At 41.8% G+C, this 26,021-nt stretch overlaps 1 protein-coding gene across 1 annotated transcript in view; it reads right to left on the bottom strand.

Moving 5' to 3' along the window:
- Positions 1–23,810, bottom strand: part of LOC126199278 (lipase 3-like) — a 79,591-nt gene extending 55,781 nt beyond the window's left edge. The window contains exon 1 of the mRNA XM_049936086.1: positions 23,654–23,810. Within this exon, the coding sequence (XP_049792043.1) occupies positions 23,654–23,773 (120 nt within the window). The 5' untranslated portion in view covers positions 23,774–23,810. The remainder of the gene's footprint in view (positions 1–23,653) is intronic.
- Positions 23,811–26,021: the final 2,211 nt, after the last annotated feature.

Below are 26,021 nucleotides of genomic sequence, written 5' to 3'. Positions count from 1 at the left end.
AGTTAGATCGAGAAAAAACGACGCAAAGCGTGGAGTGATGCATTGAAACCAGTTCACAGTAACAAGTACAGAAAGCTTTTGATCACAGTAAGGCAAACGCTCTCTCAGTCGTTTGCGCTTAAGTCTTACAACTTCGTGACTACACATAGTTTGTATGTGAAACTCCATACTCGCTAGCCTAAAACGTAGGATAGAAATACCGAATGTATACGAGCGCTAACCACAGAAGTCCATTCAGAAGGCCTCACAGAAATTGCATATCGCTCGTAGGACAGTACACAGGGAGCTTCAAAAGCATCTTCAACTCTTTTACGTTTAGCTTCTGTCACTGCAAGTCATTAAACCAGATAAATAAATAATGTTCGCATCTGTTCATCGAATCCACATGATGTACGTGACCATGCAGAACGTGCTGTAAACACTGTGTGCAATGTGCCTGGTGAGTGATGGATCCATCTCTACTTTACTTTTCGTGTCCGGAAACCAGGCCACACTCTTTCAGCCCAGTATAGGGCCACGCCCAGGGCTTCTTTCTTGTCCAGCCATAAATCGTCGGGGTTGTACCTGTGAGGGCAGTTTGGGCAGGCAAGCAGGAGCTCCATATCCTGCACAGCGCAACAGTCACACTTATTATCCGTGGTTCCAACAGCCCACCTAATCGTATTTGTCTTCACTGGGGCCATTCCTGTCCTTATTCGGTTCAGTGTCCTCCATGTCTTCCAGTTTGTGCTGAATCCGCTGGGCACTTCCTGTGCGGGTGGGTAATCAGCTGCTGCTTCCTCTATTGTGATGGACCCATCAGAAACTTACGTTTCGCAGAGAAGACAGTTATTGCTACAAAACATATTGGCATTCTGAGGGCTGATCTGGTACCAAAATTAGGTGACGGGTAACATGATTTTGTTGATTAATTTCTTTTTTTACATTTTGCACTCGGCAAACTACTTTTCCGGTCACTATCGCAGGACAATTGCATCTGATAATATTTCATTAGAGCGGAATGTAGAAATTAGTTGGCAGTCAGGTACAATGTCTGCAGTGAGACCCAGATAACCAGCAAATTTGCAAAGTAATACAAATTCTTAACTTCCGATGCCCTTGATCTTAAAATATTAGGCTTCCCCATCTGAGGGTGTGCTAATGACAGGGTTTCCTAAGATCCTGGTAAAGTTATCGACAACCTGGTCGCTGAAATCAGCAGTACAACTATCTCTGACAAAGAAAACGTCTCATATGAAAGGAGTTAGAATACAGAGTACATGACACAAGTTCCACATGAGGTACACATATTGATGTGAACTGAACTGGCGCGTTAGATCACGAATTAGAATTCATTCGTAAACAAAAAAAGTCACCTAAAGCATTTACAGTCTGTAGTTAACTTACGATTCTTTTTATCCCTTTTACGACCCTGACACGTTGAGTCACAGAATATACTTGTTATTAGGCTTGCTGAAATATGCATCGATAATTGTTGTTGTTAATTGCTCGCCCGTTGTTTAGAAATTGTTTGCATTAATAATCTGGAGCAACTTAATCTATTGTTTACTCTACCGTTATGCACCCCTTGCACAGAACTACTACTCTTCGCAAAATGGGTACAAATGATTTACGTTGTTTGAAAGTTGATATGTTTTATTCACATTTCTCCCTGAACAAATCCAAGGAGAGCTTTTCAGATGTCGGTAATAATGAACTGCACTGTTTACAACAGCACTCGTTGATACAAACTTTGCTTCGCGACGTATACGAGATGCCCACTCACACGTCCGAGCATACAGACTCTCAGTACTGATTCTGCGCCTACGTCTGCATGATTGCTCTGAAATTCACGCTTAAGTGCTTGGCAAAGGGTTCCTAAAACCACTTTCATACTATTTCTGTACCGTTCCAATCTCGAACATGCAAATGCGATAAGTGGACCCCTACATCTTATGGTACGCGTTCTGATTTCTCTTATTTTATCACGATGTTCATTTCTCGCTATGTAGATGGGCAACACAATATTTTGGCTTTCGGAGGAGAAAGTTCGTGACTGAAATTTAATGAAAATCTCTCGCCGCAACAAGAAAAAGCATTGTTTCAATGATTGAACCCCTTCCCTCATCATATCTACAGCTGTCTCCCACTGATTTCAAGACAATAGAAAACGAGCCGTCTTTCTGTGAAGTTTTTTGATACTCTGCGTCAACAACATCTGGTAAGGACTTCATACAGCGTAACAGTACTCCAAAAGAGGACGAATGAGCGTAATGTAGGTTACATCTTCTACACATTCTGTCAACAAACCACAGTTTTTGGTTAGCCTTCTCTCAACATTTTCTATAGGATGGTTCAGATTTAAACTGTTCTATATGGTAATTCTTAGATATTTAATTGAATCGACAGCCTTTAAAATTCTGTGATTAATTGTACAACCGAAAGTTAATGGAATTGTTTTAATACTGGTATGGACGACCTCACGCTTTCTTTTGTTCAGGGTCAATCGATTATTTTGAACCATACACATATCTTGTCTAAATTATTTTGTAGTTCGTTTTGATCTGCTGATGACCCAACGAGACCATAAAATACGAGGTTATCTGTAAATTTGAGGCCTGCTCAGATGGCTTCATTGTTTATAGAGATTAAGAACGGCAGAGAGCTTATAAGGCTTCCTTTGGGAACTCGGTTTTAGTTCGGTTTTACTAGATGACTTCCCTTCAATTACTACTTTATTACAGGAAATCGAAAATCTAATCGCACTACCGGCCGACGCAATGCGTCATGGGCACGCAATTTCATTAGAAGCCACATGTAAGAAACAGTGCCAAAAACCTTCTAGAAATGTAGAAATATGAAGAAACCTCATATCCTCTTTCGAAAACACTAATAATAATAATAATAATAATAACAATAATGTCATTTGGCATATCGGGTGTGAATAAAGACCCAATCATAGAATGAGATTTTCACTCTGCAAGCGGAGTGTGCGCTGATATGAAACTTGCTGGCAGATTAAATTGTGTGCCGGACTGAGACTCGAACTCGGGACCTTTACCTTTCGCTGGCAAGTGCTCTAACCATCTGAGCTACCCAAGCACGACTCACGACCTGCCCTCACAGCTTTACTTCTGCCAGTATCTCGTCTCCTACCTTCCAAACTTTACAGAAGCTCTCCTACGAACCTTGCAAAAGTAGCACTCCTGAAAGAAAGGATATTGTGGAGACATGGCTTAGCCACAGCTTGTGGGATGTTTCAGAATGAGATTTTCACTCTGCAGCGGAGTGTTCGCTTATATGAAACTTCCTGGCATATTAAATTGTGTGCCGGACTGAAAAGGCAAAGGCAAAGGTCCCGAGTTTGAGTCTCGGTCCGGCACACAGTTTTAATCTGACAAGAAGTTTCAAGAGCCAATCATGCTTCGCAAGAACATTGTTTTCTGGACCCGCGCTGGTTATGTTTCAATAGATCGTTTCCTTCGAAGTATTTCATAATACTGGAACTCAATATAAGTTCTAAAATCCTGATACACATTGATGTCCATGATATGAGTCTACAATTCACCAGGTTTCTTCTATTTTCTTTCTTGTGTGCTGATGTGTCCTCTACAACTTTGTAGCTATTAGGTACTAGCACGGATCTTTTGTAGAGCGAGCAGTTTTGCGTATGATTGCTAAAATGGAGCTGTTTGATGAACGCACTCTGAAAGGAACCCAATTGATAGACTATCTGGATCGGTAAGTTTGTCTTTATTAAGTGATTTAACCTTATTTGCTGCACTAAGGACATCTACTTCCAAATTACTTACGTTGCAGGCTGTTCTTGATTCTAAGTCTGGATATATACTGAATATTCCTTGGTAACAGGATTTCCAAAAACCATTTTTGGTAACTCTGTTCGATAACATTACCTTTGCTGTATAACGTATCATTTACGATTTTGTACTTCCTTTCTGTACTACTGTGTTGCTTTATCTCTGTTTTGTAGTCGTGCTCTCCATGGCAGTTATATAATAAACAACATTATTGTTCTTTCTGTACTACTCTGTTGCTTTATCTCTGTTTTGTAGTCGTGCCGTCCATGGCAGTTATATTAAGAGATGAATACGACGTTTTGCTATAATTCTTAGCCACTTTCTGCTTTCAGACTGCAGATGCTGAAAAAGCTCACTTTTCCCTCATTTGTCACGGCTCTTTGCAATTCTGATCGCTGGTGCGATTATGATCCGGATTCGCACTTCTTACGCTATCTGAAACAACTGCTTTCCAGTTGAGGCACTGTAATTGTCTTGTGCATATATAAATAGAGTAAAAGAAATTTCCTAGTATCTGCATTAGTGATTTAACAGACTACCATTGAGATATTTAAACTGAAAAGCCACAAACATTTCGGCAAGTCTCTTTCAATTTATGTATTTTTAATAATGTGACTGGAGAGGCGTTGAGTTAGTGTAATGAGATTTATACGATTACAGTGGTTACACGAGCTGATTTAATTTCCTCTGTTTAACGTTCTCTAATCTAACATGGTACTGGGTACATCAGTTTGCTTTTATAGGCGAGTTTCGGAAGTGAGAAGTGCTGTTAATGAGACGGGTGACTTGTTGCAAGGCTCAGCGAATCGATCCGCGGGGAGCCGAGTGAGCGCACCCTTTGACAGTACTGTAGGGGTGGAGAGCTACAGGTAAAACGACCTTACCTAGTCAGGGAGAAAGCTCCTTTGCAAAGCAGTGAGCTGGCTATTGTGCAGTTATAGTATGGGCCTGCTCTGGATGGCTTGGACGAAAAAGATTCTTTCTGATGGATGGGAATCTGTCAATGTGTGGTAGGCACAAGGATCATGTTAAGAGAAATGTTTCAGCTGATAAACATCTCCTAGCTTTCCAAAAAACATGGCAAAACAGTTCTGATCTACTAAAGATTCATTTGTTGCTGCGAAGTCAGCGACTAGCCTCGTGGACAGTTTTTTAGCATTTCTCAGGGCCTCACGAGGCTAGGCTATGGTTGTGAGAGCAGCAATCGGTGTGATAGAAGTGGCATCAGGAGAATATAAGTGCGGGAAGCTGTTTAGAGAAGAGGAGAGGAAATTCAGTTCATTGACATGTTGATGTTACGCATTTTCTGGCGGGTTGCAGTAACTTTTGATAGCACTGGTGGTCGCTTTTTTGACGGCAGGTGAAAAAGAGCAAGTAACTTTTTACGGACTTGAAAAGTAAGCACATCGCAGAGATTGGAGGTGAACAGGCCGGCCGCTGTGACCGAGCGGTTCCAGGTGCTTCAGTCCGGAACCACGCTGCTGCTGTGGTCGCAGGTTCGAATCCTGCCTCGGGCATGAATGTGTGTGATGTCCTTAGCTTAGTTAGGTTTAAGTAGTTCTAAGTCTAGGGGACTGATGACCTCTGAAGTTAAGTCCCATAGTGATCAGAGCCATTTGAACCAGTTTTGAAGAATTCATGGTAGTGACGTGTGGTGCCTGCACTCTGTTCGTATCCAGTCAGGCTGCGATACATTTCACAGAGTCAGACGGGACATTAATAAGCAACTCCACTACAATGAATAAATTTGCCAACTGGTAGTCTCAGTTTTGCAATTCTCATCAGAAAATATGTCAATGAGTCCCAAGTGTGTGCCTGTTTCACAATTAATTCTGAATCAGATAAATCCGTTTACACACACAGGGTTTTACAAAATCAGAGCACTGAATGCCTTTTACCTTGATTAAATGTGAGAGAATTAAAATAATAAAGTTTATAACATGTGATGCATTAAGTTTCTGTCTGGTGTGGGTCAGTCTTCCTTCGAAATTTACTGATCTTTTCTGTAAGTGACAGGACCTACACTTCGGAGGAGAATTTTTGCCAAAGACTAACTTTAATTTTACTTGTACTAATTACAAAAATTATATTCATTAAAGAATATTTCCACTAGACAGGACAAACATTACTACGTTATACAGTGAAGGCATTGACTGTGTCTTCGCGCTGTTATACTAGACTAGAACCTTTTTCGATACTGTACCGGACTTCGAGATTTGAAACTACATGCAACTTTGCCTGGCTAATATTTGTGTTACACATTTTGTTCTCAGGAAAACATTTCATAAAGATGCTTTAGTGATACAGAATGTTTCCTGACACTTGGTTGGCACTTACTCTGAAAAACTGATAACAATTATAAAAATGTCCATTGTTTCAGTTTATAACTTGACATTAATGTGTGATTGTGTTCTCTGTATTTGAGTTCTGAAAAGTAGCTGACTTTCCAGTGTTATAGGCTCCAACTTAATACGATTCAATTTTTCGAATTTGTTCGAAGGAGTGGGTGGAACTGATGCAGTGGTAAACTTATGTTTGTATCATCTTTGGATTTCTTCACGAAGAAATATGCTATGAAATTTTCACTTCGTAGTTCAACAAGTTTCTTCAAATATCTGGTTTCTATTACTCGCCACCATCAATTACATGCCTGCTTTGGAAATGAGATCACTAAGAATTACACTCCTGGAAATGGAAAAAAGAACACATTGACACCGGTGTGTCAGACCCACCATACTTGCTCCGGACACTGCGAGAGGGCTGTACAAGCAATGATCACACGCACGGCACAGCGGACACACCAGGAACCGCGGTGTTGGCCGTCGAATGGCGCTAGCTGCGCAGCATTTGTGCACCGCCGCCGTCAGTGTCAGCCAGTTTGCCGTGGCATACGGAGCTCCATCGCAGTCTTTAACACTGGTAGCATGCCGCGACAGCGTGGACGTAAACCGTATGTGCAGTTGACGGACTTTGAGCGAGGGCGTATAGTGGGCATGCGGGAGGCCGGGTGGACGTACCGCCGAATTGCTCAACACGTGGGGCGTGAGGTCTCCACAGTACATCGATGTTGTCGCCAGTGGTCGGCGGAAGGTGCACGTGCCCGTCGACCTGGGACCGGACCGCAGCGACGCACGGATGCACGCCAAGACCGTAGGATCCTACGCAGTGCCGTAGGGGACCGCACCGCCACTTCCCAGCAAATTAGGGACACTGTTGCTCCTGGGGTATCGGCGAGGACCATTCGCAACCGTCTCCATGAAGCTGGGCTACGGTCCCGAACACCGTTAGGCCGTCTTCCGCTCACGCCCCAACATCGTGCAGCCCGCCTCCAGTGGTGTCGCGACAGGCGTGAATGGAGGGACGAATGGAGACGTGTCGTCTTCAGCGATGAGAGTCGCTTCTGCCTTGGTGCCAATGATGGTCGTATGCGTGTTTGGCGCCGTGCAGGTGAGCGCCACAATCAGGACTGCATACGACCGAGGCACACAGGGCCAACACCCGGCATCATGGTGTGGGGAGCGATCTCCTACACTGGCCGTACACCACTGGTGATCGTCGAGGGGACGCTGAATAGAGTACGGTACATCCAAACCGTCATCGAACCCATCGTTCTACCATTCCTAGACCGGCAAGGGAACTTGCTGTTCCAACAGGACAATGCACGTCCGCATGTATCCCGTGCCACCCAACGTGCTCTAGAAGGTGTAAGTCAACTACCCTGGCCAGCAAGATCTCCGGATCTGTCCCCCATTGAGCATGTTTGGGACTGGATGAAGCGTCGTCTCACGCGGTCTGCACGTCCAGCACGAACGCTGGTCCAACTGAGGCGCCAGGTGGAAATGGCATGGCAAGCCGTTCCACAGGACTACATCCAGCATCTCTACGATCGTCTCCATGGGAGAATAGCAGCCTGCATTGCTGCGAAAGGTGGATATACACTGTACTAGTGCCGACATTGTGCATGCTCTGTTGCCTGTGTCTATGTGCCTGTGGTTCTGTCAGTGTGATCATGTGATGTATCTGACCCCAGGAATGTGTCAATAAAGTTTCCCCTTCCTGGGACAATGAATTCACGGTGTTCTTATTTCAATTTCCAGGAGTGTATTTTAAAATGAGGTACGTGTTACCTCGCAGTGAGGTATGAGCGCAGTCAACTAAAAACGCATAATATTTTGATAAAACAATAAATAAAATAAAACAATTTTCAAGTTCCGGTTGTTGCACGTATCTTTCATCTACAGAACTGAAAATCTGATTATGTCAGTTGTAGAACTACGTAAATATGAGATAATTAATTAACTTTCTATTTGATTGCCACTATTAAGGACACAAATGAGAGCAAATAAAAGCATTGAATTACTATTTACCTGTTTTCGTAGTATGATTAACAGTTTTATTTTTTTGATGTTGCTGAGCAACACTCTTACAATATTTGTTAAATGAACACACCGTCATTTGACTGTATTGTCAATACAGTCAAATGGCGGTGTGTTCCTTAAAAAAAAAGTAACAGTTTATATATTCCAGAATGAGATTTTCACTTTGCAGCGGAGTGTGCAGTAATATGAAATTTCCTGGCAAATTAAAACTGTGTGCCGGACCGAGACTCGAATTCGGGACCTTGCCTTTCGCGGGCAAGTGCTCTACCAACTTTTTTTCCTTGTTCGTTATGGTTCGTTGTATTCCGTCGCAGCGGATGTCACATGACATCTGTTGACGTTCGTTGTTGATCTTATCACTCAGTTTTTTTATTGCAGAGGCCAGGCAGGCCTCTGACCGAACACGCTGAGCTACCGTGCCGGCACCAACTGAGCTACCTAAGCACGACTCACGCCCTGTCCTCAAAGCTTTACTTCTGCCAGTCCCTCGTCTCCTACCTTCCAACCTTTACAGAAGTTCTCCTGCGTACCTAGCAGAAGCAGCACTCCTGAAAGAAAGGATATTGCGGAGACACGGCTTGGCCATAGCCTGGGGGATGTTTCCAGAATGAGATTTTCACTCTGCAGCGGAATGTGCGCTGATATTGTTAAATGGAACCGTGAAGTCTTCTAAATGTCCATAAAATAATTTATTTTGGCATATATATATATATATATATATATATATATATATATATATATATATATATATATATATATATATATATATATATATGTGTGTGTGTGTGTGTGTGAAATCTTATGGGACAGTCCCTAAGCTTACTCACTACTTAGCCTAAATTATCCCAAGGACAAACACACACCCATACCCGAGGGAGGACTCGAACCTCTGCCGGGACCAGCAATTAATATAAATATTCACAACAATTTTTTCGAAACATTAACCACCAGATTCAGGTATGACAATTATCGACAAATAATCTATAAACCCTAGTTACATACATACCGAAGATTATGAAAAAAATGGTGTAAAATGTGAAAATAAGGCATGCCGTCAATAAGGTCTTGTCGTCATATGCTAAAAGAGACTCTAATGCGGTATTTGGGGCCTACATTCTACAATATCTGAAGCTAAACACAGGTTGTAATCTTGGAAGCGTTGAGCATTCTACACAGTGCAATTTAAAAACTTTGCCACGTTCCTAGATATGAGTAGTCGTCGTAGGTCAGTAGAAGGTCGACCATGTGTAATCACTCGATGATAAGAGCGATATCTGGCCTTATCCGAACCATATCCGCACGGTAAACAACTGAGCGCCTACAACGGTCTCAGCAGTTGCAGCGTCCCGTTAAACTGTGTATCGAGGGCTCATAGCAGATGGCCTGTATAGCAGATGTCCAGTAGTATGGGTTCTGTTTGCGGCTGTATGTAGATAGATTCGTTCATCGTGGAGTCAACATAGTTCCAAAACGATACTCTTTGACTTTTGGCTAGAGGGAAGGTGGCAGCCAGTGCAGTCGTAGAAACATCTTTGAAAGAGATTAACTTGATCGTGGTGATGGGGTGCTGATCTGGTGAAGCATCACGATGATTATAGGGGTAGTGTAAATGACGCGACGTATAAAGATCAGTTATTTTCACAAAATCTGACGCTGCAGTTGGCCTAGCCCTGCTCTACATGTACGATAATTGTCTAGTAGATAAATTTTACGCCTGTGAAACTATTCTTCACTTGGATTAAAAAAATGGCTCTGAGCACTATGGGACTTAACAGCTATGGTCATCAGTCCCCTAGAACTTAGAACTACTTAAACCTAACTAACCTAAGGACATCACACAACACCCAGTCATCACGAGGCAGAGAACACTTGGATTGCTCGGCGAATCCTCCGGACCTTAATGCTATCACGTATGTCTGAAATGCAATTGTGAGGCGCAACGCAGTTTCGCAGACGTCACTAAAGACCCTCCAGACTTCCATTAATTTCGTACTAAGGAATGTAATAGGCATTCAGTAATCTTGCTGAACCATGTCATCAATCGAGAACATGCCACATCACTGCCAGTGATGCAACCTGCATACAGCGATGGACAAATACTTTGCGGGTCCCGCACCACATGCTCTGACTGTTACCTACCCTTGTAATTGGCAACGCTGGTGTGAACGCCAGAAGTACCTACAACTACTATTTCTGACTCTCTACAGAAAAATTTATGTGCTGTGGAGAACTATCATTGTCCTTTGTTAACGCAACATGTATATTTTAAACAACTTTTTCTTCAGTCGCTTTCTTGTCTTTCTGTCGGTATTTTCGGTACAAATTTTGGAGTTGATTTGAAACTAATTTCCCGATGAGATAGAGACTTGAAATTTTAAACATAGCCCAGAACTGGCTGAAAATGCAATTTTAACTCGCTTTATTGACTGTTTTATTGGTAGGGATGGTGGTGGTGAAAAGGGTTGGTAACACCTGAGCCGGCCGGAGTGGCCGAGCGGTTCTAGGCGCTGCAGTCTGGAACCGCGTGACCGCTACGGTCGCAGGTTCGAATCCTGCCTCGGGAATGGATGTGTGTGATGTCCTTAGGTTAGTTAGGTTTAAGTAGTTCTCACAAGTGCCAACAGACCTTAGCAGACCCATACGATCACCCATCCACGTGCTAGACAAGAACAACAGCACTGAACTTCGGTGATCTGACGGGAACTGGTGTTAGCACTACAGCAAGGCAGTTGAGAAATAAAAAAAATATAATCTCATCAAAATGTTTAAAAACGACTGAGAAATTTCACACATTTAAGACTAAAGAGCGGAAAATAATTATTTAAATAAAAATAAATTTTTAATGTAATACAGTTTTTGATTGGACTTAAAAGTGTAAAATAATTACTCCTAGCCCCATACAGACAGTTCTGAAAATTTTTGATTGTGAAATTTTAATAGCTATAAAACTATTTGTAAGATTTAGAACGAAAAATATGGGGTGCAAGCAGTAGATAAGAGGTGAACTGTTCAAGCTTCAGTTGTGTATTACATGTGCCCCACGTTTTTCGCTATAATTCTTGCAAGCAATTTCATAACTATTAAAAATTCACAGTCACTAATTTTCAGAAGTGTCTGTATGGTGTTAGAAATCTGTATGGGGCTAGCAGAAATGATTTTGTACATTTTAATCCGATTTAAAAACGTATTATATTAAAACAGATTTTTATTTAAATAATGATTTTACTTTATACCGCTCGAAATGAACACTGCAGCGATTAAACTCCTTCACTGTACCTAAACTAACACTAAAATCAACGCTAAGTCTTCTACGCACACTCCAAAACACGTGCTACAGACAAACGCATCAGAATGACGCTTCTGGCTGGGGCGTCACGCGGCATGCTGCCCTTTTCCGCTGCATATCGCCGACCACCAACACTTACTTGCACACCACTATAACAGCTGCTATCCTTGTTACTTTCTTTAATGAGGTGCAACGACTCACGTCAGCTGACGCTGGTAATTGCAACTGTCTTTTACTTTACTGTTCAATCTGGAAAATGAACTAAATTGATCGAAACTAGTCGTCACTTTTGTTCGTTAAATAATGAAACAAGGTCAGTGGTTACTTCCGAGACAAATACTGTCATTTGTCCTGTTACTTTGTTTTAAAAATATGTCTTTAGTCTCAAAAATGTCGTAAGTAAATCTTTCAGCCATTATTTATTGATTGCGCTTTAGCCTGTTCTGTCACCCTTTCGGTGTCCTTTTAATCTTGCTTTAAATTTTAGGTACTAGTGTATTTCAGTGGCTACACTAGCTACGATAGTTAAGCTCGAAATTTCGTTTGCGTCTGACCACCCTAAGATTTGATTTTAATTACGTGCAGCATAGAATCCAATAACTAATTACGTCGGGAACGTTACCACAGACTGTATTTCGTGTAATGTAGGAGGTACTCTGTAATGTTATGTGAGCCTCATTGCCCTTTTTTTTTAAACTAATTTGTGCTTGATTTTATTCTGAGAAGCTCAGTAAGTATGTAAATGCCGTAAATGTAAATTTGATTCAAAAAATACTTGAAGTGAAGTGAAGTCCAGCTGGACAGCAACAAACTCCTTAGCGCGCAATCCCCCCAACGATAGTAGTTGTGAATCTTTGAGTATGGACTCCAAAAGAAAAAAGACAATTGATTTATTAAAAAACAGAGGACTGTTAAACTGTATCTCGTGGAAAGAGGACGTGTTGCTAGGCCGTCGCTCAGAACGTATTCATAAATTTAATGAAAATTGCTATTTCAGTGATAAAACCGAGTAAAGTATGTGTAGTAGTTGCCAGACATTGATGTATACAAATTTTCTGTAAGTGAAGAATAGAAATACCTTGTTTTTTGGAAAAGGAGGTGACAGTGTACAAAGTTCACTAAAATACAGGAAAGGAAAAATACGTTCTCTATGGTTTTCATTCAATAAGTAACAACCTCTCATAGTTTCTTAATTGCAGTAACTGAATTATGTTCTTGTATAACAGTATGGTGCTGAACTCCACTGACCAATTTTGATGCAGCAGGACGTGTAGTTTGAAGGAAGTTTGTGTGCTAAGCAATCTCCTTTTCTCACGAAATGCAGATTGCTGTTTATCTTATTTACTTACAACAGTGGTCCTTTGGGTATGAAAAGCTACGAAAACTTGGGCTCAAAGCTACGCGCAATACGACCAAGTAACTAACAGCCGCGTATTTTAAATCTGAAAGAACAATAACTTCCTCCAAATTATAATACGTCACCAACTGGTGCAGAAGCTGATCATTCAAGGAGGCGGCAACCAAAATTCAGGTACCAGTTACGACTTAAAGTGAAAATCTTAATAAAAAGTCAGTCTCTCCCTCTCCAAACACATATATAAATATTTATATTATTAAGATAAAAGTCATTTTATAACTCTTGATACTGGACTTGGAAAGAACTACATTTTGTTGGAAAACTAAAAGAGTGTATAGTGCTGTGTCTCTAGAAGATCTCAACAGTTTAACTTTAATGGCCATAGTGTTTCAGAAAGTCTTGTTTGCTGACAACGGTGACCATAGTATCAAAAATAAACAACAAAAAGACACCACCTCATTTCACCACATTATTCGGCAGCCAAATCTGCCAAGCAGTGTGCTGCATTTTTACAAAATAAGTTATACGGAAGTTATACATATGTTACATTTTTTGTATAGAAGAATACCTGCTGTTAACTACTGACAATGCCGAAATGTTACAGAGTTTGTGCGATATAGTGTGAAATTAGATCTTACGCAAACACTTTATTGTGGCTCTTAATTGAAGGAAACAAATATAGCTGAAAACGTTATGCTTAAGAATAATCAGTTTGAAAAGACGTGAATACTTCGATCTAAAAAGGGCCCATCAGACCCGCTAACCTCAGATTTTGATGAGTCTTACGTATGTTGTAGAGTGACGTGTCGGACGAGTACGGCTAGCGGATTTTCATGTGACAGCCCCCAGCTTCCGAGATAAACGATATTGAAGTTTTATGCCCACCTTCTATACTCGTAACGTTGCAGGCGGTAAGGTTTCTAGGCACCACGCTGACGGTGGGTTCAAACGTTTCCCGTGTTCCTCCATATTTTATGAATTTCATTGGTCAGAATGTCATTAAACAGTAAACGTCACGCAAAATTATTCAAAATCAGTTATATTTGCCGCAGTAATTTTATTAATAAATCAATTATTAAAGACATTTTTCCTGACATGTGTATTCCGTTTATGGTTGGTAGTTAAAATTCCGAATGTTTGGATAGGTTCAAAGGTTTCTCAACGGTGGATGAGGTGTTAGCAGTTGCGAAAGCATTTCAGACACAAACGAAAGTATTCATCCATAATTTTAATCTCGATTACGTAATTAATATCGATCAAACCGGCTGGCAGTACAAATCGACATACATCACAGTAGTGGAAATCAGTATAAAGGAAAGAATTTTACGAAAGTAATTTACAATATCTGAAACAATGTGTATCGGATTTGCTATGAAAGTAGTAGATACGTATAAGGCATAAACAGTCATGACGGAATTATATAGTTTCTTTCATAACACGACTAACAAAATAATAGATTTGGATTTTCTGTATGTAAATTGGTATAGAGGCACTTAGTGAACTGTTGTACAGGGTGGGGCAAATGAAAGTCGTCCAGACGAGTGCACACAATTGGTTGTGAATGTATGCATATAACTACATACTGTGACGCGCACACAACGTGTAGGCCTACACCCAGCACGTGATGCTCACCGGTTAAGGACGCAGGTGGGCTGTGTGTGTCAGTGGAGCAGTGCAAAGGGTACGATGGCACTCACAACGGAGCAGTGAGCGTTCGTTGTGGACAACGTCGCGGAAACGGTATGGTCAGTTGTTTGCTGAGAAATTTAGAGGTGCCAAAATGCCAGGAAAGAGTGCCATGCAGAGCTTAGTCCGACAATGGTGTCCGACATTATCTGTTTTGAACATGTAAAAAAAAAAAAAAAAAATACCGAAGCGTGCCCGTACACCAGAAAATTTGGCTGCAGTTCACTAGTAAATGCTTCAGTGTCATACCAAATCAACACGACGCCTTTGGCAAGAGGCCGGCATATCACGTCGATCATGCACACGTGTACTCCGTTTGGACCTGCACAAGATTCCCCATCGAGTGTCTGTTGTTCATGCACTAAAACCAGTAGATGCTTCTCAGCTCCTCCAGTTTTGTGAGTAGCTGTTTACTGAGATAACAATGAATGGCTTGGACATGGATCCGTTCATTATGTCTGATGAAACCTGGTTTCACCTCAGTAGTTATGTCAACTCATAGAATCACAGTTCTGGGCAGTTGAGAATCCACATAACTTCCACGGAACGCCATTGCATGATCAAAAAGTTGGGGTTTGATGTGCAGCATCTGCACGCCGTTTTGCTGGTCCCATCTGTCCTCACCATAAGCTGACTTCAGCGCGTTACATTGCCAACGTTTTGAAACTATATTTGCCAGCATTGACGGAAGAGTAAGACACCACAGTTACTTCCAAGAGGATGGACAACTGCCCATACATCCGGCCGAACCTTGGAGCAGATTTACACAATCTTTACGCCTGACAAAGTAGTTAGCAGAGGTGAGACTGGTCGCTGCCCTAGCCGACCACACAGGTCACCTGATCTGTCAGCGTGCAAATACTTTGTGTGGAGAGCCCTCAAGACTAAGGTGTATCGCAACAACCCTCATAGTCTTCAAGAAGTGCAGCTGAACATTTCGGATAAGACTGCAACAATTTCAGCAGTACAACTTCGATCCGCCTTCAGTAACTTGCTGTGCACTACCTAAAAATGCCAAGAGATCAATGCTGGTCCCTTTCAACATCTGCTATAATCAGGTTAGCACTGTATTTCTTTCCTCTGCTGTGTTTCTTTGTATGCTGGAACTCTGTTCTCCGGGTCACTTTTATCTGCTCCAGCCTGTATTATTGCATTGTTTGTACTTTTTCCAACCTCCGTTCTTCCTTATCACCTCAAAAATTCTCTTTGGCATTGATTTCGGTGGGAGTTGTCGTTCTTGCAGTGAAATTGTCGCCCACTCTTCTCCCATCGCTTTTTTCATCTCAAACACAGCCTCAAATTGCCTTCTATTGTAGTAAACGCGCCTTGGCAGTATTCCCCGAAGGCTTATCACGGGATTCAAATCCGGGCTACGTGCAGGCCAAGGCAATGCACCGATATTTTTATCTTAAAACTAATTTTTTAGTTGTTGCAGAAACATGCACAGATGCATTATCTTCTTCAAACATCAGGCTTTCATCCCCTAGGTCCTCACGTATTGTAATCAGTTCTGCCTCTAGCTTCTCAGTACACATCTGAGAGTTCATTATGGTGTTCAGTCAGACAATGCGTGCTTTATCTTTAACGCAGAAGGCTGCCAAAATCGTAACTATTCCGCCACCAAAATTTCTGCTCATTCTTACCTGCTGCTCCGTTCTCATATCAAACCAATAATATTGAAATCCATGTAGCCCATCTAAAGTAAGCTTCTTCTCGTCACTGAAGATCACTTTATCCCATTTGAAGTCCATGACATATGTTTTTCAGCAAACTCCAATCCTCCCTGTTTATCTTGTTAGAGCAGGTTTCTGTAGTCGTTTCTTGACTGCGTCTCGATGGTGTAGAACTATATAATTAAAGGTGACATATAGCTTTGCGTTGGCCATTCAATTGTTAAGATGAAAGCAGCCAACTTTGGTCTTCGCTGGATTTGGTATTAATCTCCTCTTCTTGGAGTATTCGTGTATTGTACTTAGATCTGCAGAGAGCATCGCTTCACCAGCTTCAGCATTTTCTGCTGAGTGGCGAAATCAAGATCGTACGCATAAATGAACTTCCTCTGTTTCAGGGAGATTAGGGAACAGGTTTCTGCTGTCGTGTCTTGAATGCTAGATATCTGACAAGTGACAAAATTTGTCGTACCTGTCTGGAAATCACTGGTAACTGTAAAACAGCAACAAGTTGAAAGGAGTAACGCGTTGTGTTCCTTACTTTGCCCAAAAGTAACCATTTCCTTGCATCAGATAACTTTCTACTTTGCCCATATTTTCCGTTCTACCCACATCAAGCGCCCAATATAACGATATTATCAGTCAGTGTACTTGAATTGTTCAAGATTTTGGCGATTTGACGATTAAAGAATCCCATTTCGTTGTACGCTCCGATTTTTACTTTTTCGTCACATGATAACAGTGTTCCGCGTAGCATTGTCAAAATCGTGGTTTAAGTACACAACACGCCCTGTCACTAACGATGTCTACTTCCTATCTGTAGTACAGGCATGTATGCACACACTAACACCGCAGAGCCGTCTGCCTTAATAGCTAGTTCCACCCTCTACCACTTGATTCGTTGATGTCTTGTTATAGCCTGTACTACGACATCAAATGCGATACCGTTTGATGGAATTTTTCTGTATACTGGATCTCATACTATTGCATGCACACTGTGCCTAAGTGTTCCAACAGACAACGTAATTTTCCTACAAATATCTCTGCCTTTACACTGATTTCCACTACTGTAGATATCTTGTGGAACAATGAACAAAATCTAATTCGAACACAATTAGTCATTTCTTCACAGCACAGTATACTATAACTGCGTCAGGAAAGGTGCAAGAACTATCCGGGGAATTTGGTAGTACTATAACAGAAAAGGATTGTCGGCTTGACTCATAAATTAAAGAAATGTATTTCTGACCTTCACGAAATCAGGGAAATATATGAAAGTGCTACATGCGAAACTTTTAATCTGTCATTCTTCCATAAAGGGGGCAAAAAAAGTAAATTTGCATTACTGATTCATGGGGAGGGCAGACTGATTAGATGTTTTACGATCAAATCTTTGTAAATGAAAGGCAAGCGAGCAAGCTGGATCGTAAAAATTATCTCACCCAAATGTACTCTACTTTGCCCATCCTGCGAAGTTAGCTTTACAGTCAAATTAAAATGTTCACGAAAAAAATTCAAAATGCTGCCGACTTCCTGAAGATAAGTAGAGAAGAGAGAAGATTCCATAAAAATTTATTCTGCATCAATTTAGTACACCATCTTTCACAGGAATGTTCAGATACACGTCGTTCGCATTGAAGTTTTTAAATTTAAACAAACTGTGCTTTCTGACATCGCTTCTGAAAAATCTGAGTGCCTGCAAGGCAATAGATTTCCCTGAAGTGCATGGTGCTCTAAGAATTTATGTTTCGGTTGCTTTTGCGACAAATAACATCAGGAGTTCTGTTCTAGTACAGTACCTTTCACAGGAATGTTCAGATACACGTCGTTCGCATTGAAGTTTTTAAATTTAAACAAACTGTGTTTTCTGACATCGCTTCTGAAAAATCTGAGTGCCTGCAAGGCAATAGATTTCCCTGAAGTGCATGGTGCTCTAAGAATTTATGTTTCGGTTGCTTTTGCGACAAATAACATCAGGAGTTCTGTTCTAGTACAGCAAGTGATAGCTAGTAAAACTATTATGAAATTTAGTCTGTAACAAACTGAATAGACATCCATACACTATGTGATCAAAAGTATTCGGACACGCCCAAAAACATACATTTTTCATATTAGATGTATTGTGTTGCCACCTACTGCCAGGTACTCCATATCAGCGACCTCAGTAATCATTAGACATCGTGACGGAGCAGAATGGGGTGCTCCTCGGGACTCACGGACTTCGAACGTGGTCAGGTGACTGGATGTCACTTGCGTCATTCATCTGTACGCCAGATTTCCACATTCCTAAACATCCCTAGGTCCACTGTTTCTGATGTGATAGTCAAGTGGAAACGTGAAGGGACACGTACAGCTCAAAAGCGTACAGGCCGACCTCGTCTGTTGACTGATAGAGACCGCCGACAGTTGAAGAGCGTCATAACGTGCAATAGGCAGACATCTATCCAGACCATCACACAGGAGTTCCAAACTGCATCAGGATCCACTGCAAGTACTGTGACAGTTAGGCAGGAGGTGAGAAAACTTGCATTTCATGGTCGAACGGCTGCTTATAAGCCACACATCACGCCGATAAATGCCAAACGACGCCTCGCTTCGGGTAAGGTGTGTAAACACTGGACGATTGAACAGTGGAAAAAGTTGTGTGAAGTGACGAATCACGGTACACAACGTGGCGATCCGATGGCAGTGTGTAGGTATAGCGAATGCCAGGTGAACGTCATCTGCCAGCGTGTGTTGTGCCAACAGTAAAATTCGGAGGTGGTGGTGTTATGGTGTGGTGGTGTTTTTCATGGAGGGGGCTTGCACCCCTTGTTGTTTTGCGTGGCTTTATCACAGCATAGGTATACATTGATGTTTTAAGCACCTTCTTGCTTCCCAATATTGTAAAGCAATTCGGGGATGGCAATTGCATCTTTCAACACGGTCGAGCACCTGTTCATAATGCACGGATTGTGGCGGAGTGGTTACAAGACAATAACATCCCCATAATGGACTGACCTGCGCAGAGTCCTGACCTGAATCACATAGAACACCTTTGGAATGTTTTGGAACGTCGACTTAGTGCCAGGCCTCACCGACCGGCATCGATACCTCTCCTCAGTGCAGCGCTCCGTGAAGAATGGGCTGCCATTCCCCAAGAAACCTTCCAGCACCTGATTGAACGTACACCTACGAGAGTGGAAGCTGTCATCAACGCTAAGGGTGGGCCAACATCATACTGAATTCCAGCATTACCTATGGAGGGCGCCACGAACTGGTAAGTCATTTTCAGCCAGGTGTCCGGATACTTTTGATCAGATAATGTAGAAAGTTAGCTGTAATAATTTATTTATTAATGGAATTACTAGGGTGAAAATGACTATTTTTGAATAATTTTGCATGACATATATTATTTGATAATACTCTTTTCGGGAAATTGAAAAAAAAAAGTACAGTGGCTTGGTTTGAACCCATTCCACCAACGTGGCAGGCAGGCATGGATCTTAGCCCAGACTCTACACTCGGTCGGTCGAAACGTATTTAATACTACTGGTATAGGAGGAACGCATAGAACTTCGGTTTTCTCGGAAACTAGGGCCATCGCATGAAAAGCAGCTAGGCAGGTACTCTGTAGAGGTTCCTCTAAAACATTCTTTAAACTCACCAAAATCTGTGATAAACAGGTCTGATAGTCACTTTGTAAGAGACGTGAAGATATCATTCTTTAGATTTCAAGAAGTAAGTAGTTCGTAATGCGAGAAATGACGGCGCAGATTATCACTATTTCATCATCATCTACGTAATCAGTCACACTTATCACAACCGTTAGTCCTTGACGCTTTGCTCCGATAAACCACAGCATATCGCCTAATTACGTCATCTTTGGAAATCCACATCTTATCTATGATGTGCAACAGCTTCAGTGCAGCGTTTGAAACTTCACTTGGTAGTATACTAACATAGCATAGTGCAAATCACAAGTTTTCTGAACCACCCGCTTATTTTACCTTACGGTGACAAGCAACAGTTTGTAATTAACAGCATCAACAGTTCATGTCTCACTGCCGTAAGTAAAAACTGGAAGTACACACTAATTGCAAGCTTTATTTTTCCAGACACAGTGAAAGCGTAGTTTTGGAAATTTTATTTAGTTTATCAAGACAATCCAGGTCGTTGTCTCTTTTTAGTTTGTCCTTTATAAGGATTCGAAAGATGACTTCAGAACTGCTGAGAATCGTTTTGACGACGTACAACTTTCAGGTTCGCCGATGACATTGTAATTTTGTCAGAGACAGCAAAGGACTTGGAAGAGCAGTTGAACGGAATGGACAGTGTCTTGAAAGGTGGATATAAGATGAACATCAACAAAAGCAAAACGAGAATAATGGAATGTAGTCGAATTATGTCTGGTGATGCTGAGGGAATTAGATTAGGAAATGAGACACTTAAAGTAGGAAAGGAGTTTTGCTATTTGGGGAGCAAAATAAATGATGATGGTCGAAGTAGAGAGGATATAAAATGTAGACTGGCAATGGCAAGGAAATCGTTTCTGAAGAAGAGAAATTTGTTAACATCGAGAATAGATTTAAGTGTCAGGAAGTCGTTTCTGAAAGTATTTGTATGGAGTGTAGCCATGTATGGAAGTGAAACGTGGATGATAAATAGTTTGGACAAGAAGAGAATAGAAGCTTTCGAAATGTGGTGCTACAGAAGAATGCTGAAGATTAGATGGGTATATCACATACCTAATGAGGAGGTATTGAATAGGATTGGGGAGAAGAGGAGTTTGTGGCACAACTTGACAAGAAGAAGGGATCGGGTGGTAGGACATGTTCTGAGGCATCAAGGGATCACCAATTTAGTATTGGAGGGCAGCGTGGAGACCAAGTGGTGAATACACTAAGCAGATTCAGAAGGATGTAGGTTGCAGAAGGTACTGGGAGATGAAGAAGCTTGCACAGGATAGAGTAGCATGGAGAGCTGCATCAAACCAGTCTCGGGACTGAAGACCAGAACAACAACAACGTCCGTTCCTGATTCCACTTTCAGTTCTGCTTTTCTCGCTTTGCTGAGAATCAAATGGAAACAGTAGCAATGACGTGTGCATTATTTAGCATAATGCCATTCATTCAGTGCACAGTTACTCTAGAGCTATTAATAAAGATTTTATTAAAGTACACTGTGCAGTCACATTAATGTGATAACCTGTCAAAAGGCTGTATATCACTTATTGCAGCGTGAACTGCTGCGAGACGTGCTGGAAGAGAGTCAGTGAGGTTCTGGAAGGTACCGACAGTGATTTGGAGCAATGCCGACTCCAGTGCTGTGGCCAGCGGTTGAGGATCAATCGCACGAAGTACCCGATCGCGGTGGTCACACTGATTCTCAATTAACTTTAAATCCGGGGGATTTTGTGGCCGGAGGATTACGATAAACTTGTCTTGGTCCTCTCCGAACCACCCTGTGGTAGATGCTATCGTGAACTTGGTCCCAAAAGATAGAGGCATTCTTGTGTTGATCCATTATGCCTTCCAGATTAACGAAATTACCCAAGGAATGCTATGAAAACATTCCCCAGACCATGACACTCTCTCCTCGGGCCTGGAACCTTTGCTTTCAGACGTTTCACACCATCCAAGCCAACATCTGTCTGCTGGAGCACAAAACGTGATTCGCGCTATTCGTTCACGAGACTCAGAGGGCCATAGACACGGATTCCCAGGTAGATGCCGTATTTCTTGACTTCCGCAAGGCGTTCGATAAAGTTCCCCACAGTCGTTTAATGAACAAAGTAAGAGCATATGGATTATCAGAGCAACTTTGTGATTGGATTGAAGAGTTCCTAGATAACAGAACGCAGCATGTCATTCTCAATGGAGAGAAGTCTTTCGAAGTAAGTGTGATTTCAGGTGTGCCGCAGGAGAGTGTCGTAGGATCGTTGCTATTCACAATATACGTAAATGACCTTGTGGGTAACATTGGAAGTTCACTGAGGCTTTTTGCGGATGATGCTGTAGTATGCCGAGAGGTTGTAACAATGGAAAATTGTACTGAAATGCAGGAGGATCTCCAACGAATTGACGCATGGTGCAGGGAATGGCAATTGAATCTCAATGTAGACAAGTGTAATGTGCTGCGAATACATAGAAAGAAAGATCCTTTATCATTTAGCTACAATGTAGCAGGTCATCAACTGGAAGCAGTTAATTCCATAAATTCTCTGGGAGTAGGCATTAGGAGTGATTTAAAATGGAATGATTAAATAAAGTTGATCGTCGGTAAAGCAGATACCGAACTGAGATTCATTGGAAGAATCCTAAGGAAATGCAATCCGAAAACAAAGGAAGTAGGTTACAAAAAAATGTGTGTGAAATCTTATGGGACTTAACTGCTAAGGTCATCAGTCCCTAAGCTTACACACTACTTAACCTAAATTATACTAAGGACAAACACACGCACCCATGCCCGAGGGAGGACTCGAACCTCCGCCGGGACCAGCCGCACAATCCATGACTGCAGCGCCATAGACCGCTCGGCTAATCCCGCGCGGCCAAGTAGGTTACAGTACCCTTGTTCGCCCACTGCTTGAATATTGCTCACCAGTGTGGGATCTGTACCAGATAGGGTTGATAGAAGAGATAGAGAAGATCCAACGGAGAGCAGCGCGCTTAGTTACAGGATCATTTAGTAATCGCGAAAGCGTTACGGAGATGATAGATAAACTCCAGTGGAAGACTCTGCAGGAGAGACGCTCTGTAGCTCGGTACGGGCTTTTGTTGAATTTTCGAGAAAAGACCTTCACCGAGGAGTCAAGCAATATATTCCTCCCTCCTACGTATATCTCGCGAAGAGACCATGAGGATAAAATCAGAGAGATTAGAGCCCACACAGAGGCAGACCGAAAATCTTTCTTTCCACGAACAATAGGAGACTGGAATAGAAGGGAGAACCGGTAGAGGTACTTAAAGTACCCTCCGACACACACCGTCAGGTGGCTTGCGGAGTATGGATGTAGATGTAGATGTAGATGTCGCCACTCAGTGGATCTCAAGTTGCGGTAGTGGTATGTGAAATTTCCACTGCTAGTGCTCCCACCAGCTATCTGTGGGAGGTTATAGCACATTGGGTTCGAACATATACGGCGGTCTCATTAATGTGACTGGACTATGTAACACATTGTGCGAAAGTAGTGGGCTCCTTAATGGTCATGTGAACGAGACATTCAACAAAATATGAATGAACAGCAACACATTATTAACATTATTCAATGTAGCATGTTTTGATGGGTAGCGAAACTTGTTTTTTTTTTTTTGGTTGCTGTATTCCTTATGATAAAAAACAATCATGAGCACGACTGAATAAAAGAGGATCAGTAACGTTAGGAAAGAGATAGGAAATCTGTACTTGCCTGAAGCCAAATATCGTACATGTGGAGAAGTCTGGAAGGGACCTCTATCCAACAGAAGTCGAGAAATGGTTGCGAATCGTGGACTTACTGTGTCCAAGTCTTCGTCCTCGTTATGGGCGAGAGGTACACCCGCAGCGGGTGCCGCCGTGGTTGCGCCGATCACCACCAGCAGCAGCACCAGCGCCTGAGGAAGAGCTCCGCCGGCCATCGTCGCTATCTAGTGAGTGCCTGCACCAGCTCAAGGCGTTCCCCCATTAAATACCCATCGTCTTATCTCACGCTGCATCACGAGTCTATACTATTTAGATTTACATTTATCTCGTCACATATGCACAGAGAATGATTCACATCACAGTTTCGAAACCTCGTGGGGAAAAACTATCTTTCATGAACTGCTCCGATACAAGGAGATAAACATGAAAGGAACACGTTTAATGGTTTGATAAGGAAGAAAGAGATGTAAACACTTCATATTATTGCAAAGTTCGACGTGAAAATCTTTATGCTTTTTAAATTAGCACTTTAATTTTTTCGTTTTAACTGATATGTCGGCTCTTTAGCAGAACGTGCACTTGCAGTGATCGCCTTGAGAGATCTAAATTACGTTGGATACCGGTAGTAGGACAATCAGCCTCATTTCACATGCAGCCACAGTGATGTTAAGAATAATTAATAAAAGACTTGAAAAAGTAATGGAGGAGAATCTTGGCGAGGAGCAGTTTGGCTTTAGACGGAATACGGTCACCAGAGATGCAATAGGGCTCCTACGAATCTTGGGAGAAAGGTTTATTGAAAAAGGAAGAGACCTATATATGTGCTTCATCGATCTAGAAAAGGCATTTGACAATGTGGTTTGGGACAAGCTGGCAACTATAATGAGGGGAAAGAGAGTGGACTGGAAAACCAGAAGACTTATAAACTCATTATATCTTAATCAAAAAGTTTCAGTTAAAGTGAGAGGAGAAAGTACAAACTGGATCAGACTAGGAAAAGGAGTAAGACAAGGATGCTGTTTATCACCTACTCTTTCAACCTCTACTTGGAAAATATGATTGACCAATGCTCATTAGATGACAAAGGAGCAGAAATTGGAGGAAGAAGAGTAGGGTGTTTGAGATTTGCTGATGACATGGTCCTTCTAGCCACAGGGGAAAAATAATTACAGGATTTGGTGGACACCATTGCAACTAACGGAAAAAAATATGGAATAAAAATTAAGACAGATAAAACAAAAGTATTGGCACTAGGAGGAAATAAGGAAATAAAAATTATGCTGAATGGAGAAATACTAGAACAGGTACAAAATTTTAAGCATCTTGGAAGCAGGATAGACACCGACTGGAAGTGCAGCACAGAAATTAAAACAAGGATAGCAATGGCAAAAGAGGCGCTTTATAAGAAAAGGAGAATTTTCTGCAGCGGTCTGGACAGAGAACTCAGAAAGAGACTCATAAAATATCTTGTGTTTTCTATATGGCGCTGAAACATGGACTATGAGGAAAAAAGACAGAGAAAGGCTGGAGGCTTTTGAGATCTGGACATGGCGGAAGATGGAAAGAATAAGTTGGATGGACAGAGTAAAAAATGAAGAGGTACTGAGAAGAGTGGGAGAGAAAAGACAGTTACTAGATGTAATAAAGAGAAGAAAAAGAAACTGAATTGGGCATATATTAAGAAAGAATGACGGACTGATAAAAACAGTTTTAGAGGGTTATGTAGAAGTGAAAAGGAAGCGAGGAAGGAAGAGATTCCAGATACTGGATGACATGATGGACGGTACAACATACAGCAGCCTTCAGAAGGAAGCAATGGATCGCAGAAAATGAACAGGCAAAGGACCTGGTAATATAGCAGATAACTGATAGTGATGACCGGTAGCAGAGTCAACATATACGAAGGAGGTAGTTTAGAAAACCCTTTTTCAACCGAATCATGAGTATTGCTAGTTAGTCTTGGACCCATACTATAAAGGACTGATACAGGAAGTATTGGAAGCCAGACACTATATAACACTGCCGAAAAAATCACGCAAAACGTATTTTCCTTTCTCTTTCTTCCTTCTCTCTCTACCTCTCCCTGCCTCCTTTTTATTTCACCTCCTGCTCCTCACCCGTTACGCCCACTTCACTATTTGTTCCACTAATTCTCAATCACTGTTCAATCATATTTCCCCTCCCCCCACCCCGTCTACACCCATCCCCTCTCCCACTACTCAACATTTAGATCTTCAACTTCATTACTACACCTTCATTTCTCTTACACACAAAAAAATACATAGTAAAACCATTAAACAGCATACCACTAAAATGACGAATCGCAGAGGAAGAGAAAAGTTTTGGAACAAGCGGAAAACTAGCAAAAATGGTTCAAATGGCTCTGAGCACTATGCGACTTAACTTCTGAGGTCATCAGTCGCCTAGAACATAGAACTAATTAAACCTAACTAACCTAAGGAC

The sequence above is a fragment of the Schistocerca nitens genome, chromosome 8 (genome assembly GCF_023898315.1).
Source record: "Schistocerca nitens isolate TAMUIC-IGC-003100 chromosome 8, iqSchNite1.1, whole genome shotgun sequence".
Taxonomy (NCBI): Eukaryota; Metazoa; Arthropoda; class Insecta; order Orthoptera; family Acrididae; genus Schistocerca; species Schistocerca nitens.
The sequence above is the reverse complement of the archived record's forward strand: the minus strand, read 5'-3'. Positions and strand labels throughout refer to the sequence as shown.